The 15,080-nt window shown below is 43.9% G+C and overlaps 1 protein-coding gene across 2 annotated transcripts in view; it reads left to right on the top strand.

Moving 5' to 3' along the window:
* Window positions 1-15,080, top strand: part of TFG (trafficking from ER to golgi regulator) — a 32,386-nt gene that overhangs the window by 12,725 nt on the left and 4,581 nt on the right. The window contains exons 4-6 of one of the 2 annotated variants that reach the window (XM_075542618.1): window positions 8,336-8,482; window positions 9,914-10,081; window positions 12,871-12,999. In XM_075542618.1, coding sequence (XP_075398733.1) covers window positions 8,336-8,482; window positions 9,914-10,081; window positions 12,871-12,999 — 444 coding nt within the window. Of the gene's footprint in view, window positions 1-8,335; window positions 8,483-9,913; window positions 10,082-12,870; window positions 13,012-15,080 lie in introns of both variants that reach the window. The other variant, XM_075542617.1, reaches the window with a different exon arrangement.

Below are 15,080 nucleotides of genomic sequence, written 5' to 3'. Positions count from 1 at the left end.
AACCCAGGGAATTTCATGAGACCCCCCTCCCTCTTCATGATCTCTGGAGTGAAGTGTCATCTTGCCCTATTAATTTGTGTTTATTTAATCCTCATTCAGGAAGGATAAGTAATAAGTTAAAATGTTTTTATAGCAAGAAACATTGAAAAACTGTAAACATTCAAGATATCTTTGTATAACATTAAGAGTTCTTGGTGGTGCCTGTAGGGCAAGCCTTGGGCTACTAACTTGAATGTTGGTAATCCCAGCCCACCAGACACTCACAGGAGGAAGATGAGGTTATCTAGTCCGAAAAGATTTATGAATTGCAAAAACCGGTTTTCAACCAGTGGGCCGTGACTCCTTTGGGGGTCTCACAACCCTTTCACAGGGGTCGACCCATTCATAGCAAGAGCCAAATGACAGTTATGAAGTAGTAACGAACATAGTGTTATGCTTGGAGTGGGGGGGAGTGTCACTGTATTAAAGCGTTGGTGGCATTAGGAAGGTTGAGAATCACTGCTCTAGAGAGTCGATCTATGTCAGAATCAACTTGATGGTAGGGTGGTGTGTATCATTTTGAACCTGACTAACACTGAAAAAGCCAAGCCCACTGCAGTGAGTCCATTTTGACTCAGAGTAGAACTACTGTGTAGCTTTGAACTGCCGACCGTTTGGTGACCGCCCGGTCCTTAGCCCCAGGGTGGGTAGGGCTCCTTGTAAAATTAGGTGGCGTGAAATGCCCTCCAGAAGTGAGCACCTGCTGCTGACAGACTATTACAAATACATTTTGAGTTAAATAGGTTGACTCTCCTGGATGTAAGGAGAAAATTCCAAGGCCCAAAGTAGATGGACAGAAAAGGCCAAGGCTAAAGGACTGTAAACTAAGGTTTGGGGTGCTCTTGATGGCACCTGTCAAGGCTTTTCAACTGTGTATTCTAGGGGCTTCGCGATTAGTATCTAGGTTTCTTGATTATCTAGGCTTGTTGTAACACAAATACAATGGGTGGGTTTCAGAGAACAGATTTATTTATTTGAAGTTCAGGAAGCTAGAAGTCTGGATTCATTGTCTAACTCTACAGGGGAGGTTTTTCCTTACCTGTTTCTGTTTTATGCTTGGCACTTGTTGAGTTCTTAAACTTAGAAAGCTCATTGGCCTTCTTTGTGTTCAGATAGTGTCTGTTTTCCCCTTTTATGTGCCCACTTTTGAACGAAACAGGCTCTGTTACTCAGAATTATTAGGTTTAGGACCCAACCTCCACCAAGTTAGCCCTGTTGACATTAGCATAGAGGACCCTGTGCCCCCAAGAGGACTACGTATTCCAATACATTGGGGGACAGAATTCAATCTACAGCAATATGTATAGGCCTTGGGCCCTAGGCCCTTAGGGTTACAATTTTTAAAAGAATATTCTAGAAATCCTGTGGTAGAAAAGTGAAGGAAGCTTGACTGTCATACTCTGGTCTATTAGCAACTTAAACATCTTCCTTGAGGATCTCTAACCCTTGTCTTGAGATAGCATAGATAAAAATTTAACATGTCTACATATTTTTAGAACTCCCAAGTCCTCAGCTATTATAAGTTTACTAACAGAAACAAAGACAAAAACATTGTTAGATTTCTCTGGAGCTAGAGTTATACCTCGGTCCTTGGCCCCGCGCAAGAAAGAATTCACACCGAAGCCTGGTTCGTGATCCAAGTGAGTTTTACGAGAGTTAAAAGAAGTTTCAGGTGTACACGGCACCCGTAGTTCTCCCGACCATGCAGCCTGGCGGAAGTTGCTTGGCATTACTCAGAAAAGGCATCTTGACTCTGGGCTCCTGCCTTTAAAAGGATTCCACAGGGAGGCGTGGTGGACGATCCCTGATGGACTCCATTGGCTGAATTGAATTCACCTGGCCTGGGTGGGCCAATCCAGGTGACTTAGGTGGGCCAATTCAGGTTTAGGGCCCACCCATGCCTACCAGCAGGAAACCTGAACCTCTGAGCATGTGCAGTGCACCACTCTGTTGTTTCCGTAGCTTGGCCCTCTGGGCATGCTTTATCGGACATTCCCCAGCCCTACACTAGCCTACCGAACAATGTCCCTGGAGTAGAGCCTTAATTCAGGTCACACAGGTGGCTCTCTATTCTCTTGATGGATTTGAGTTATAAGTAAGATATATGAACAAAATTCACGTAAGGAAGAAAATGGAAACTAGTTCATAGACATTACTACTGTACAAGTTTTTAAAGATAGAAGGAGGGGTCAGTGTATAAGGCACTATGAGCAAAGAATATTTTAAGAATGAATTTATGGCAACTTTGAAAATGAAATATAATTATTGAAATGCTCAGTGGATGGAGTAGATTCAACGAGTTGCTCTTAAGCTGACTAGTCACAGGGAGTTACCGACTGTCAGAGAATCTAGCTGAATTACAGAAGCTAGCATGAAAATCCAGAATGAAAAACCAGAAATGGAGAACATGAAAGAAGTTGAGGAAAAGTTAGCATAATTCTAAGAAGTTTAAAGAAGGAAAGGAAGGGGAACGGGAAATGTTTGAAGACTTCTTCAGTGTCATCTAAGTGAACTATGTCACTGGAATGTATAAAGAAAGATCATCTTAAAAGCGGCCAGAGACAGAAAGAACAAGAATGATCACCTCCAAAGCACTTGACTAACAGACGTTAGACCAATAAAACAACATCTTTAAATTTACAAAAAACTGAAAAGGCACCACTCTTTAATCGGCTGAACTAGTTACTCACTGGTCTTGGGACTCTGTCTGACCTCCTCTGGCTTCACAAAAGGGAGGGCACATCACACTGCCCTGGGGCAGAGGTCAGGCATGCCTCTAGCCTCCAACTGCGGACCTGCCCTCTGGGCAGCAACCACCCCACTGCCCCCATGCACGGCTGGGTTTTGTAATCCACTGCAGTGGCCACAGACAGTATATACAGTTAAGGGAGTTTAATGGGAAGTTAGCATGTTACAGGTCACATCGGGGATATAGTGAGTGCTTTTGTCCACAGGGCCTCTTCTCTCCTATACGTGCGTTTGGCCACATGCTCTTTGTGACAAACAGAAGCTTTTGTTGTAGGAAATAAAAGCTCCTTTAGCTCTGGTAAGTGTCCAGAGGGCACTCCGCCTCCTCCCCAGAGGCACTTGGCTGTGGAAGTCTACCACTGTGGCAGGTGCTGCTGCTGCTGCTCCGCGCTGTCTCGTGGTCTCGGTACTGCCCTTTTGCCTCCTCTCTGCGGGGCAGTCTCAGTGCTTTGCACTCGTGGCTCTTGCTTCTGGGTAGTCATGGGAGTCTCTGTTCCTATTTCTGAAATGACTCACCTTATACCTACTGAAGTGGCAAAACTGACCTATCCTCCTCTGTCTACACCTTATTTCCATGCTGCTCCACCAAGCCATTTGGTGGGGAGTAACAAAGAGCCATACCAAATAATTTCACTTTACTATACTATTCAAGATTTTGGAGAAATGACGGTTTCCAACAGAGGCTCATAGATACCTCTTTTGAATTAAAGTGTTAAAGGTGACTCTTTAGTAAACAGGACATTAAAAGCAGGAGGAAGGCGGAAGGGGAATGATAAAGGAAGCAATTGTGAGCACATACACTGGTTAGTGTGAAAAATTACACGACCGTTGACTATTGACACGCTAGTTTTAGGAATATAAAAAGCTGAAGCTAAAATATTGAGCACTATATGTAAGACAGGTACAGTTGGTAATTTTATAAATATTTATAAATATAAATACTTGATGGGAGGTAGGAGTTTACTTTAGATTTTTATTCATTGAGGTATTTAACACTCAAAGATGACTACTGAAAAACGAAATAGCCAGTAGATCGGAAAATGTAATCTAGGCTTACCTACTCAGCTCACTAGAAGAAAAGAAACTTGATTAAATGGAAGGCCTAACGAATGTAGTAGTCACAATACATATAAACTGACCAAACACTAATTAACCTCCCTGGCAGTCTAATTATGTCAGTAATTTCGTACCCAAATTCTTCCATTGTTTCTGAAGTTAAAAAATTTCATAATCGGAAAAACTATATTCTCACATGATGCCAAAAAAATGGAGTTGCAAGTAATTTGTTGGTGGTCCAGTACCATTTCCGCAGGGGTTTCCCCACCACTCCCTGAGGTATTATTAGACCCAGAAATTTCCTAATGTCATCTTTCGTCACTGGTTCCCACTTTCTGCTATTGAAAACTTAGGAAGCAGAGTAGCGGATTGTTGCTCTTTGTACCGGTTTGTCTCCAGCACAATTTTTCAATGACCTCATTGGTCAGAAATAATTGTAGGTACGCCATAGGGTTGTTGTGGTCAATGTCTGCTTTCATACCAGGTGCTCCAGTAAACTGGAATCTTGGAGTTGTCTGATCCGTACCGCAGACAATAGAGCACCAAGTTCGCACATCGGTGAGTTCAGGTGCAGAATCCTCACTGTTGTCCCTTATCTGATCAGTGTCAGATGATGAATTTACCCCTGAACCGCTATCACTCGATTCTGCAAGTAATTCTAAGTCACTGTCACTTATCTAGTCTAAAACTCCTTTTGTGCTAACGTGACACTTTTTTGATGCCACAAACAAAAAATTTTCAGGCAAAAAAGTTTTCAAATGACAGTTCAAGGGCAGCCAGGGCACTGGATCTAGGGACAAATCTGAGGTGATATGCTTTGATACAATGTAATCCTCACATGTTACACTGTATCACTGTGTGTGTATGTCTCTTTTAGACTTGCAGTTTGAATTTCCCGCCTATAGTTCCACCCCGGGCAGCGACACTGCACACAGAACGGAATGGAACAAACAGAACGAGGAAGTCAAATCCCGAGTGTGGCTCGGGGTTACTGCTTCTGACAGTTAACATTTACCCCAGGCCACACTCGGGATTACTGCCAGGGAGATTAAAAGACAGCATTTTAACTGGTGTTTAGAAAAAGGTAAAAACAAAGTCCCATTAACCAATTGGTAACAATGGTAAATGATGAGATGGTTGAAGCTATCAAGGATTTTGTCTTACCTGGATCCATGAGCAGCAGTCAGGAGATCAGAAGATTCATTGCATTTGGTAAATCTGCACAAGACCTCTTTAGAGTATTGAACAGCAAGGATGTGACTTTGAGAACGAAGGTGTGCCTGACCCAAGCCATATTTTCAGTTGCCTCGCATGCATGTGAAAGTTGGACATTGAATAAAGAAGACTGAAGAAGAAAGAATCAATGCGTTTGAATTACGATTCTGGAGAAGAATAGTGAAAGCACCGTGGAATGCTAACAGGGCAATCATCTGTCTTGGAAGAAGTCCGGCTAGATTGCTCCTTAGAGGCAACGAGGCCTCTGCTTCTCTTACATACTTCGGACATACTGTTGGGAGAGACCAGACCCTGGAGAAGGAAAGCATGCTTTACTTGGTAAAGTGGAGGGCTGGCGAAAAAGAGAAAGGCTTCCAATGAGATGGATTGACACAGTGCCTGTAACGAGGGACGCAGGCAAAGGAGACGGTTGTGAGGATGGCCCAGGACCATGCTGTGATTCCTTCGGTTGTGCACAGGGTCGCTGTGGGTGAAAACCGACTCCGTGGCACCTAATAACAATAATGCTGCTGCTTGTAAGATAGATACCTAGAAGATTATTCTTCAAATTAAAAGAAAGGACAAACTCAGCAGCTGATTTTTAACAGTGTGTGTAGTCTCTAAGTAATACTTTTAGTAAGTCACTTCATAGTGACAAATCACTAGGCCAGCATAATGCTTGAGAACACACACACTCGAAGTCTATGAAGGAGAAATTGAGAAAAGGAAGAATCCTTCAAGTGAGAGCTGTCAGCACTCAAACAGGCTCAAATTTATTAAACGTAGAAAAAATTGGAAGTCAGGTAACCAGCTTGATTTTATTGAACAGCAGTCAGGAGTGAATACAATGTTTATTCAAATTGACTATATATCTCTTAGTAAATTCCACTGAAGTAAATGGCCTCAGTAGACACCCTTGGACAAAAAAAGATTACTTAAACTTTCATACTTTGAAATAAAGACATGTTGTATATAATACAAGTCAAAGGGAAACATTAGGAGTTAGAAAGTGTCCTAGAGTGACTTCTGCATGGCAAGGCTTCTAGAATACATTAGAGTTGTCTTTGGAGGGACATTTATAGTCAAATACTTATCTAGCAAGGTGACTGGAGGATGATGAGCTAAGCAATGATGCAAAAAGAATGTCAGCGGCAAAGGGCTGACGTCGGACCATCCGACTTTTCTCAAGGTCCATTTCTATGAATCTGAGGTCAGACTTAGCCCACCTAAGGTGACCAGACATCCCGCTTTTGAACAATTTTTCCCGCCTCCCACGGCGTTTTTAAAAAGTCCTGATTTTTGGAAAGAATGCACGGCAAGCTAGAGTATATGGTTTTGGGCTGCCATGTGGCTATTTCGCCAGGTTATGAATTTTATCAATGGTGTCTGCTGGTGTCCTGCTTTACCAATGTTACAATCTGACCCTACCATATCTACACCAACTGCCCCTCCCCCAGCAGACTAGTCAATGTAATGGCCACAAGAACTCAGATAGCACTCATACTTTGGGGGGGTTATTCAGGAAATGAATAGGTTACAAAGAAAGCACAGCAGATGGTTGCTCAGACATAGCAGCATCTTCTCAGCAGCGCTCATAGGCAGGTCTCTCTGGTCTTTGGCTTCACAGCCATGTGACCATTGCCCTCTGTCCTGTCTGTGCAGGGTTTCAACGCTCAGCTCGGCTGCCAGTAAGTGTATAAAGGGTGTGGCTCTATAGACCTCAGATCTGAAGGCACTCAGTTTGTGCTCCTCTCCCAATTAAGTGCCTGGAGGTACCCCACTCCATCAGCCAGCATCCTGCCCCAAAGGCACTCGGCTTCCCTGGCCTGTGGGCAGGGAGGGTCACCGCCCTGGCTCTGTGTTTTTTGGTGGTGCTGCTGCTGCCAGTCGTTTACTATGACTCAGTTGTTCTCTGGTATCACAGCTGTCTTCTGTGGTGATGATTTCTTGTGGAAGAATTAATACCAAACTAGTCCCAAGAAGTTGGAAATTGAAAAAGCTCTAAACCTGCAACTCCTGCAAGGTGATCGTTGCTCCTTTGCCCACTCCCCCGTGTCTGGGCTCTGAGAATTGTTGCAGTACCCCATGAGGTCAGGAAGGTGAGGGCATGTTTCATGCAGCAGTGGGTACAGTTCAGTCCAGAGGTCAGGCAGGGTTGAGCCAGATTCTGGGACTGGACTGGAGGATACACTGCACTCCTGGTTCTTTCGCTGGTGATGAGATCGCACCGCCTGCTTGTCAGTGGGCTCATTTTATACGCAGCATATGGCATTGTAGGGTGACCTGTTCACAGGTGAATCTTATCCATATCTTCCCTTAACCCAGACCTGTGGAGGATCACTTGGTGGGAGATATATGGTGCAATCAAATTTCACCCAAATGTAATAATCTAGGCTCCACTCCTGGGCTGTATCCTACATTTATGCACATAGGACCTGATTGGCTGTCTTAGTAAGTCTTATTAAAGTGAGAAAAGTGGAATGAGGCCAAAGCTGTAATTGATAGAGTAGCGGCAATCAGTGATGGGATGTTCCTACTTTTTGTGAGTTCTGGCATGACTGGAGCCATCTTAGTCTTGTCTGATGTTAACAAGCAAACAGCCTCCCTGAGAATGCCCAGCCGGCGTGTAGCAGCACTGAGGCCCGTCCGTCCCGTAGCATCTGAGGAGCTGCTTCTCCTAGTCTCGTGTGGGGAGAAAAGCAGTCGGCCCAGCACAGTCAGTCATTTATGTAGGTAGAAGATTTCATTCAACGTCCTTACGCTTAAAAAGGGAGTGTGTAAAATACTCATGAACTGTCTTCTGGAAGTATACCGTGTACTCCTGTTAGTAATTTGCCACTTGGAGCATGTTTAACAATCAAACAATCGCTCTAAACCTTTATCACATAGATGCCCTTCATTATGAGGCACTTCAGGACTTTGTGCTTAAAGCATTTTAGTTTAGTTTTTGATCACTTGTTTTGAATTTGCATGTAGAGATTTGGGTCACTGTTTTTCGTCTCTTGCTTTTTTTTTAGTCAGCTGAAATTTGGTTCAAATAATTAAATCACGTTTCATTATAGCTAAATTCTAGTATGATCTGGCATCCAGAAATGTCGATGGAAGTAATTTATTTAGCAATCAGTAATCCTTTCCTTGAAGTTAGTGTTCAGGGGCTATCAGTTGGTATCTTGTTTGCACTTTTTATAGGAAGCTTATTTTTCCATACAGCATTGTTCTGCATATACATGTATTTCAAAGACATCTGATTTTAATCAAATTATTCCTTTTATTCCAGTTAATGGTCAACCACGGCCCCTTGAATCAAGCCAGGTGAAATACCTCCGTCGAGAACTGATAGAACTTCGAAATAAAGTGAATCGATTATTGGATAGCTTGGAACCCCCTGGTGAACCAGGACCTGCCACCAATATTCCTGAAAACGGTGGGCATGTGTTTACTGTGTCCTGACTTCTTCTCTCCCCTGTGGGTCTTATTTTCCCGTAAACGCCTCTTCAGTTTGAAGAGGTTGGCGCTGTCAGTGGTGCTCTTTCTCGTTCCTGTCTCTCCCGGCGTTCTTGGCTATAGTCCCGGGCCTGATTGTTGATCAGGGCCATGGGGAGGCTTCTTTCCTGCACGTACCGGTACCCGGTTGACTGTGGTGTTCCTGAATCCCCTTGGTGAAGTACCCTCTTTGTGATGAGTCTGCATCTACTGGGCTTGGCCTAGTTCTGACTCAGCACATCCACCTACAACAGATGGAACACTGTCTGCTCTGGCACCGTCTTCGTAGTTGCTGCTGCCCCGAGGCTCCTCGTCATAGCCATTGCCAGTCAGCTTGCCCTGTTTTCCCTGGTCCGCTTTGTCAGGGCATCCTTACGCATTTTCCAGCCTTTGTATGCACGTGACGTGATGGGGCTTGGGCTCGGCCCACCTCTTCCCTCAGAGTGACGGGGATTGCACATGTAGGATGATGGGCTCGGCCCACCTCTTCCCTCAGAGTTACGGGGAGTGCACATGTAGGATGATGGGCTCGGCCCACCTCTTCCCTCAGAGTGACGGGGAGTGCACATGTAGAATTATGGGCTCGGCCCACCTCTTCCCTCAGAGTGACATGGAGTGCACATGTAGGATGATGGGCCCGGCCCACCTCTTCCCTCACAGTGACATGGAGTGCACATGTAGAATGATGGGCTCGGCCCACCTCTTCCCTCAGAGTGACATGGAGTGCACATGTAGGATGATGGGCTCGGCCCACCTTCCCTCAGTGACATGGAGTGCACATATAGAAAGATGGGCTCGGCCCACCTCTTCCCTCAGAGTGACATGGAGTGCACATGTAGGATGATGGGCTCTGCCCACCTCTTTCCTCAGAGTGACGGGGATTGCACATGTAGGATGATGGGCTCTGCCCACCTCTTCCCTCAGAGTGACGGGGAGTGCACATGTAGGATGATGGGCTCGGCACACCTCTTCCCTCACAGTGACATGGAGTGCACATGTAGAATGATGGGCTCGGCCCACCTCTTCCCTCAGAGTGACGGGGAGTGCACATGTAGGATGATGGGCTCGGCACACCTCTTCCCTCACAGTGACATGGAGTGCACATGTAGAATGATGGGCTCGGCCCACCTCTTCCCTCAGAGTGACATGGAGTGCACATGTAGGATGATGGGCTCGGCCCACCTCTTCCCTCAGAGTGACATGGAGTGCACATGTAGGATGATGGGCTCGGTCCACCTCTTCCCTCAGTGATGGGGAGTGCACATGTAGGATGATGGGCTCGGCACACCTCTTCCCTCAGAGTGATGGGGAGTGCACATGTACAATGATAACAGGTACTCTGTGTTCTCCTTGTTATTCCTCCTATTTCTAGATGCTGTGGATGGTAGAGAGGAAAAACCTGCTGCTTCTGATTCTTCTGGAAAACAGTCTACGCAAGTTATGGCAGCAAGTATGTCGGCTTTTGATCCCTTGAAAAACCAAGATGAAATCAACAAAAATGTCATGTCAGCATTTGGCTTAACAGATGATCAGGTTTCAGGTAAGTCGGTTTGGTTAGTCTGCCTTGTTCATCCCGTCCCATCCCATCACTTGTGCTTCCGTCGGTTCCTCCTTTAACTGAGGGCTCTCTTAGATGTGACCTTTGTAAGGCTCACGTGTTCCGTGCAGTCCTTTTTTATGGGTGGGCACCTTTCTAAACATCAAGTAGATCAGGATGTACATGTTCCCAGCACCCCAGCAGGATTTTTGTACCCTCGCCCAGTCCATAGCACATAGCACTCTCCCCTCTAAGAGATAGGCACTTGTGGTCCCGATATGTTTTGTGAAAAATAGAATTAGAATTATTTTCATAATATACACTTGATAGGAATTATCTTTTCTGATCTTAAATTAAGAGAAATTGGAATTGAAACTAAAATGTGGTTCAGATACTGGGGGGGGGTTGAACGTACTTTTACAAGAATTTTTTTTAACCTTAAAGCAACAGCAGTGCTGTGATAGGTTATTTTTATATTTCGGTCATCATTTTCAGCACCCCACCCCCCCCCCCATGCTGGGAAAGAGCTTGATAGTGTCCCACAGGTCTTTATTCATTTTCTTCTTCTCTATTAGAGTGGATGATTTCTCTATTATATATTGATTTATCTTTAGATTTACTAGTTCTTTTCACCTTTTATCTGCTTTTGGACCTTTCTAGTGTGTGCTTCATTTCATTTATTACACTTTTTGCTCTAGAGCTAACCCTTTGATTCTTGTTATAACATCCATTTTTTGTTTGAGATTCCTTAATCTTATACTCATCCGGGTTAAATTTTCCTGTAATTGAAAGTATTTATAGTAGCCTTTTTCCCTGATGAGTTATATGGGTCCTGCTTTCCCTTTGGCTGAAAACTTACTATTGAGGTTAATATGGTGGAGAGCCTTGGGGTTCTTTTGAGGATTGGTTATGTGATTTTCTATGGGAGGATAGACCTGTGTGAATTCGGGCTACCTTGTCTGCCCTGTGTTACGTGGCCGCTGAGCTCTGAGCAGCGCGCTCAGGTCTGGTAGCTGCTTTGGTTGCTGAAGTGATCTGGGATACACGCTGACACAGGGTGACCTGCCGCTGGCTTTGCTGGAGAGCTGGGCAGTGTGTGCTCAGATTGTGGGTCTCACTGCTGCACCTTTCTCGTGTTAAAGGGTTCCAGCTATGCCAGGTAAAATCACTAACGCTGATTTTCTGCTAATGGTGTGCAGAGGCTCGGCTTCAATTCTTACCCACTACAAATTCATTGGGAAAACTTCAGGCTTCTGCCGACATTTGCTGGACTTCATTGATCCACTGAGTTTAGTTGCTTGGTTTGTTTCGGGTTGTTTTGTTTTGTTTTGAGTTTTGTCCAGATTTTTAATTGTTACTCATGAGAGGGTTTACTGGCTAATTTACTATTACTGTTGTTATTAGGTGTGATTGAGAAAATAAAAGGTTTGATATGTTTGTTTTGTTTTTCTTTGAGAGATTGTTGTGAGATTACTCACTGAAGAGAATGAAATTCTAAAGAATATTTGTGTATGACATGTTTTTGACACAGAAAAGATAGCAATCAAATGATACATGAAAATAAAAAATTTTAGAGCAACTGAACAATGAGTTAATATTCTACCCATGTAATATTTAAGGCTTCAGGAAGCACCAAGTAGAGGTGTCAATAGTTGAGGTTAAAAATTTACATTTGGATCATCTTTAGAATGTCTCTTTTGACTGCTGCTGTACTGGACTCTCACCATTGAGTTGGTTCGTTATTGTAGGAGAAGTTTTCTGTTGCTCTCTGGTGGACTGTAGCATAGGCATTTGGCTGCTGACATTAAGATGAGGCTGTCCCCTCCTGGAAAGATCAATAGCAGCAGATACCAGTTGGGATTGCTCTAAGTTGGAATCGACTGAGTGGAGTTTCAGTGTGTCTGTTAGAATCCTAGGCCTTGTGAGCAGGCCCAAAGAATCAGAAAGGGTACTGCTCATAGGTGCTTGAAGTTTAAGGGAAGATGAGGCGTGTAAGAAATGCAAGGTACAAACTGGTAAGGATCGTAAGTCTAACGTATAGAAGGTAAGAAATAGTATATATTGACTCAGAAGACTTGCTAGATGTGGAATTATAACTGGGTTTAAGGATTTCACTTATGTTTAAATGTGTGAACATGGAGCAGGGGTAGCGGGGATGAAGATGAGCGGATGGAGGAAGCATACTAGCTTACAGTACAACAGGGAGGTCAGATCAGTAGGTGGGGTGAGGGGGCAAAGTTTGGACATGCGCAAAGAGCAGCCATGAGAAATACTTGGATTAAACGCGATTTCTGGACAGTGGAATGAAATGATACTTTTGGTTGATAAATAAAATGTATTTCTTAGGCGGGCGTAGGCTCTTAGCATTGTGTGGAGGACTGTTGGTTTTTGCAGGTGAGGTTAGGCTCACAGCATTCTAGTTGTAGCTATAGATCCCTTAAATCCTGGAGCAAATGCGAAAATAAATGGCATGCTGTTCATTGCAGTTGAGTTGAGGGCCCCTTGTGTGGAACGAACTGCTCTGTAAAAGCAAGATGGCCAGGCTTGTCTTGTCTCCCAAGGGGTGCGCAAAGTGACTTCACACTGGCCAGTCTTTTGGGTGGTTGTTGAGGGCTTAACTGTTGGTGCCACCCTGCCACTGAGGGGGTTCCTGAGAGTACCCACGCTTACAAAGCTGCTTATTCTACAGTACTTGGATTTGTAGTTTCTGCCTTTTAAACAAATCTTGTCGGGCTCGTTAAGGGAGTGACATTGTATTAGGCACTAAATTTGACTTTTCATGACCCCCCCAGGGCCACCTAGTGCTCCTGCCGAAGACCGCTCGGGAACGCCTGACAGCATTGCTTCCTCTTCCTCAGCGGCTCACCCACCAGGAGTTCAGTCACAGCAGCCACCATACACAGGAGCGCAGACACAAGCAGGTCAGATGGAAGGTAAACTAGAGCTTAGCGCACTGGTGGGGAAAGAGCTTCGTGCCAGGGCCTTTGGAGCACCGTTGGGAATGGTGCACAGTGTATGTATGCATTTGTGGCTTGAACAGAGCTGTGAAAGCTGTTGATTTACTGACATGGTATAATTGGAGGTTAAAAGAATAAGTAGAATGTGTCACTGGGCTTCCAGTTATCAAAAGAGAAACCTAAAGAGTGTTTATTTGAATGAAAATGATACAGGGATCAGGAAGAATTCATACCAAGTAGTGACTTGTGGGGAGGGAGTGGAATTGAAAAGAGGACATCACCCTTCATTTTGCTTATGCTTGGATGTTGTTTTCTATACTTTTCTATCGCTCCTCTGCCCCAAACCAAAAACCAGAACCAAACCCATTATCCGGGGATCGGTTCCGACTCCTGATAGAACTGCCTGCAGGTTTCTGGGAGTGGAACTCCGTGTCGGAGCAGACAGCTTCACAGTTCTCCGAGCAGCTGGTGGGTTTGAACTGTTGAACTTGTGGCTGGCTCAACACTTGACCCACAGTGCCACCACCCCCTGTGTATTATTTTTGTAATTAAAAATATTCAATAGCGACCAACTTACAGAAAAGTTTATGTACGTAGATAACTAGCACACCATGTCTGGGGAAGATTAATAGCTCTTTATATTTTTGCGCTGTTAGCAATAAGGCATTTCATTTATAGAAAAAGCAGTGTATTTTAAGTCAAGCTGTTCTCTAAGTAAATAGAACTTTGAGTAATTTAGTCTTTCTAGGTTCCGATAAATTCTCACTGCAAATTGAGTGTCAGGCTAAATTTTTGGGGTCAAGAGAATACCTTTAATCCTGAGTGATACGTAACTTGAAAGCTCAGTATTTATCACCGATAGAAGGATAAATGGCTGGTGTTGAAGGGGGTTGAGGGCCCGAGCACATTAGCTACCCATTTCACATAAAGACAGACACCAGGTGGTGCTCTAGTTGTGCCTATCAAGGAGATGGGAAAAATACATATCACAGCCTAAAATGAACTGGTAACTTAGAATGTGGGCCTATCCTCTTGTGATAAGCTTTCAGTGCGATCTCCTGAGTTGAGTATTAGTCATTAGGAACTAGCATGTGACCTTGTGCTTGGAACTTCAGCCTCTTGAGTCGGAAGCAACTTGATGGCAGTAGGTTTGGGGTTTTTTCACTCCTCTCAGCAGCTTTAGCCACTTTGCTTGTCCTGAGATGCAACTTTCCAGGACGGGACAAACTTTCCCTGAAGCAGAAAGGAGTTGAAATAGAGGAGTAAAATGAACAGCTCTGCCAGGTGAACTACAGACTGTTGGAACATCCTCTTTTAAAGTAGTGTTTAGTGTTCGCAGAGGGAATGAGAGCTGGCAAGGTAATTTTACCAGATGTTTGCTGTTCACTTAACAAAAGAATGGAATGTAATTCTACTAGTAATATCTCAGTTTATTATATCAAAGTTTCATTTTAAATGAATCCATTTTTAAAATATGTAAAATTTAAAAGATGGCACAAAGTGAAACGTCTCCCACCTACCTGTCCTCCAGCAACCAAGTACTACCTGTGACCAGAGGCACGTGATGACCATTGCTTGGTGTGCATTGTAATTTCTTCCAACTGATATTAATTGTGCTTCGCCAAAACCCACTTTTAGCTTATGTTAAAACATACAGCTTGAAAAATATGCAGTGAAGAAGATGTGACTTCAATCAATAGATTACCATTTTGAAGGTAAAAGAAATACAGTACTTCAAATAGTCACATTTGAGAAAAATTAAAATTTAGTATTGCATATTGTTTAATCCAATGTAGATGAAAAGTTAAGGGTTTACATTTTTTCTCTGACTTGATTTTGGAAATCCGGTGGCACTGAAGCGTGCCACATTCCAAGATGCAAACGGCATACACATAACACTTTCCACTAGCCTCGCTTCACATGCTCCGTAGGCACCTCTGGCAAACGATGATGGCAGTAGCTTTCTTTCCAGTTGTTAGAATAATTGGAAAGGAGAGATGATAATGACAAGCAATAAATCTTACTTTTTGTAAAGTAGTAGCTGC

Source organism: Tenrec ecaudatus, chromosome 2 (assembly GCF_050624435.1).
Source record: "Tenrec ecaudatus isolate mTenEca1 chromosome 2, mTenEca1.hap1, whole genome shotgun sequence".
Lineage (NCBI taxonomy): Eukaryota > Metazoa > Chordata > Mammalia > Afrosoricida > Tenrecidae > Tenrec > Tenrec ecaudatus.
Note: the sequence above shows the minus strand (reverse complement) of the source record. Positions and strands in the feature narration are given on the sequence as shown.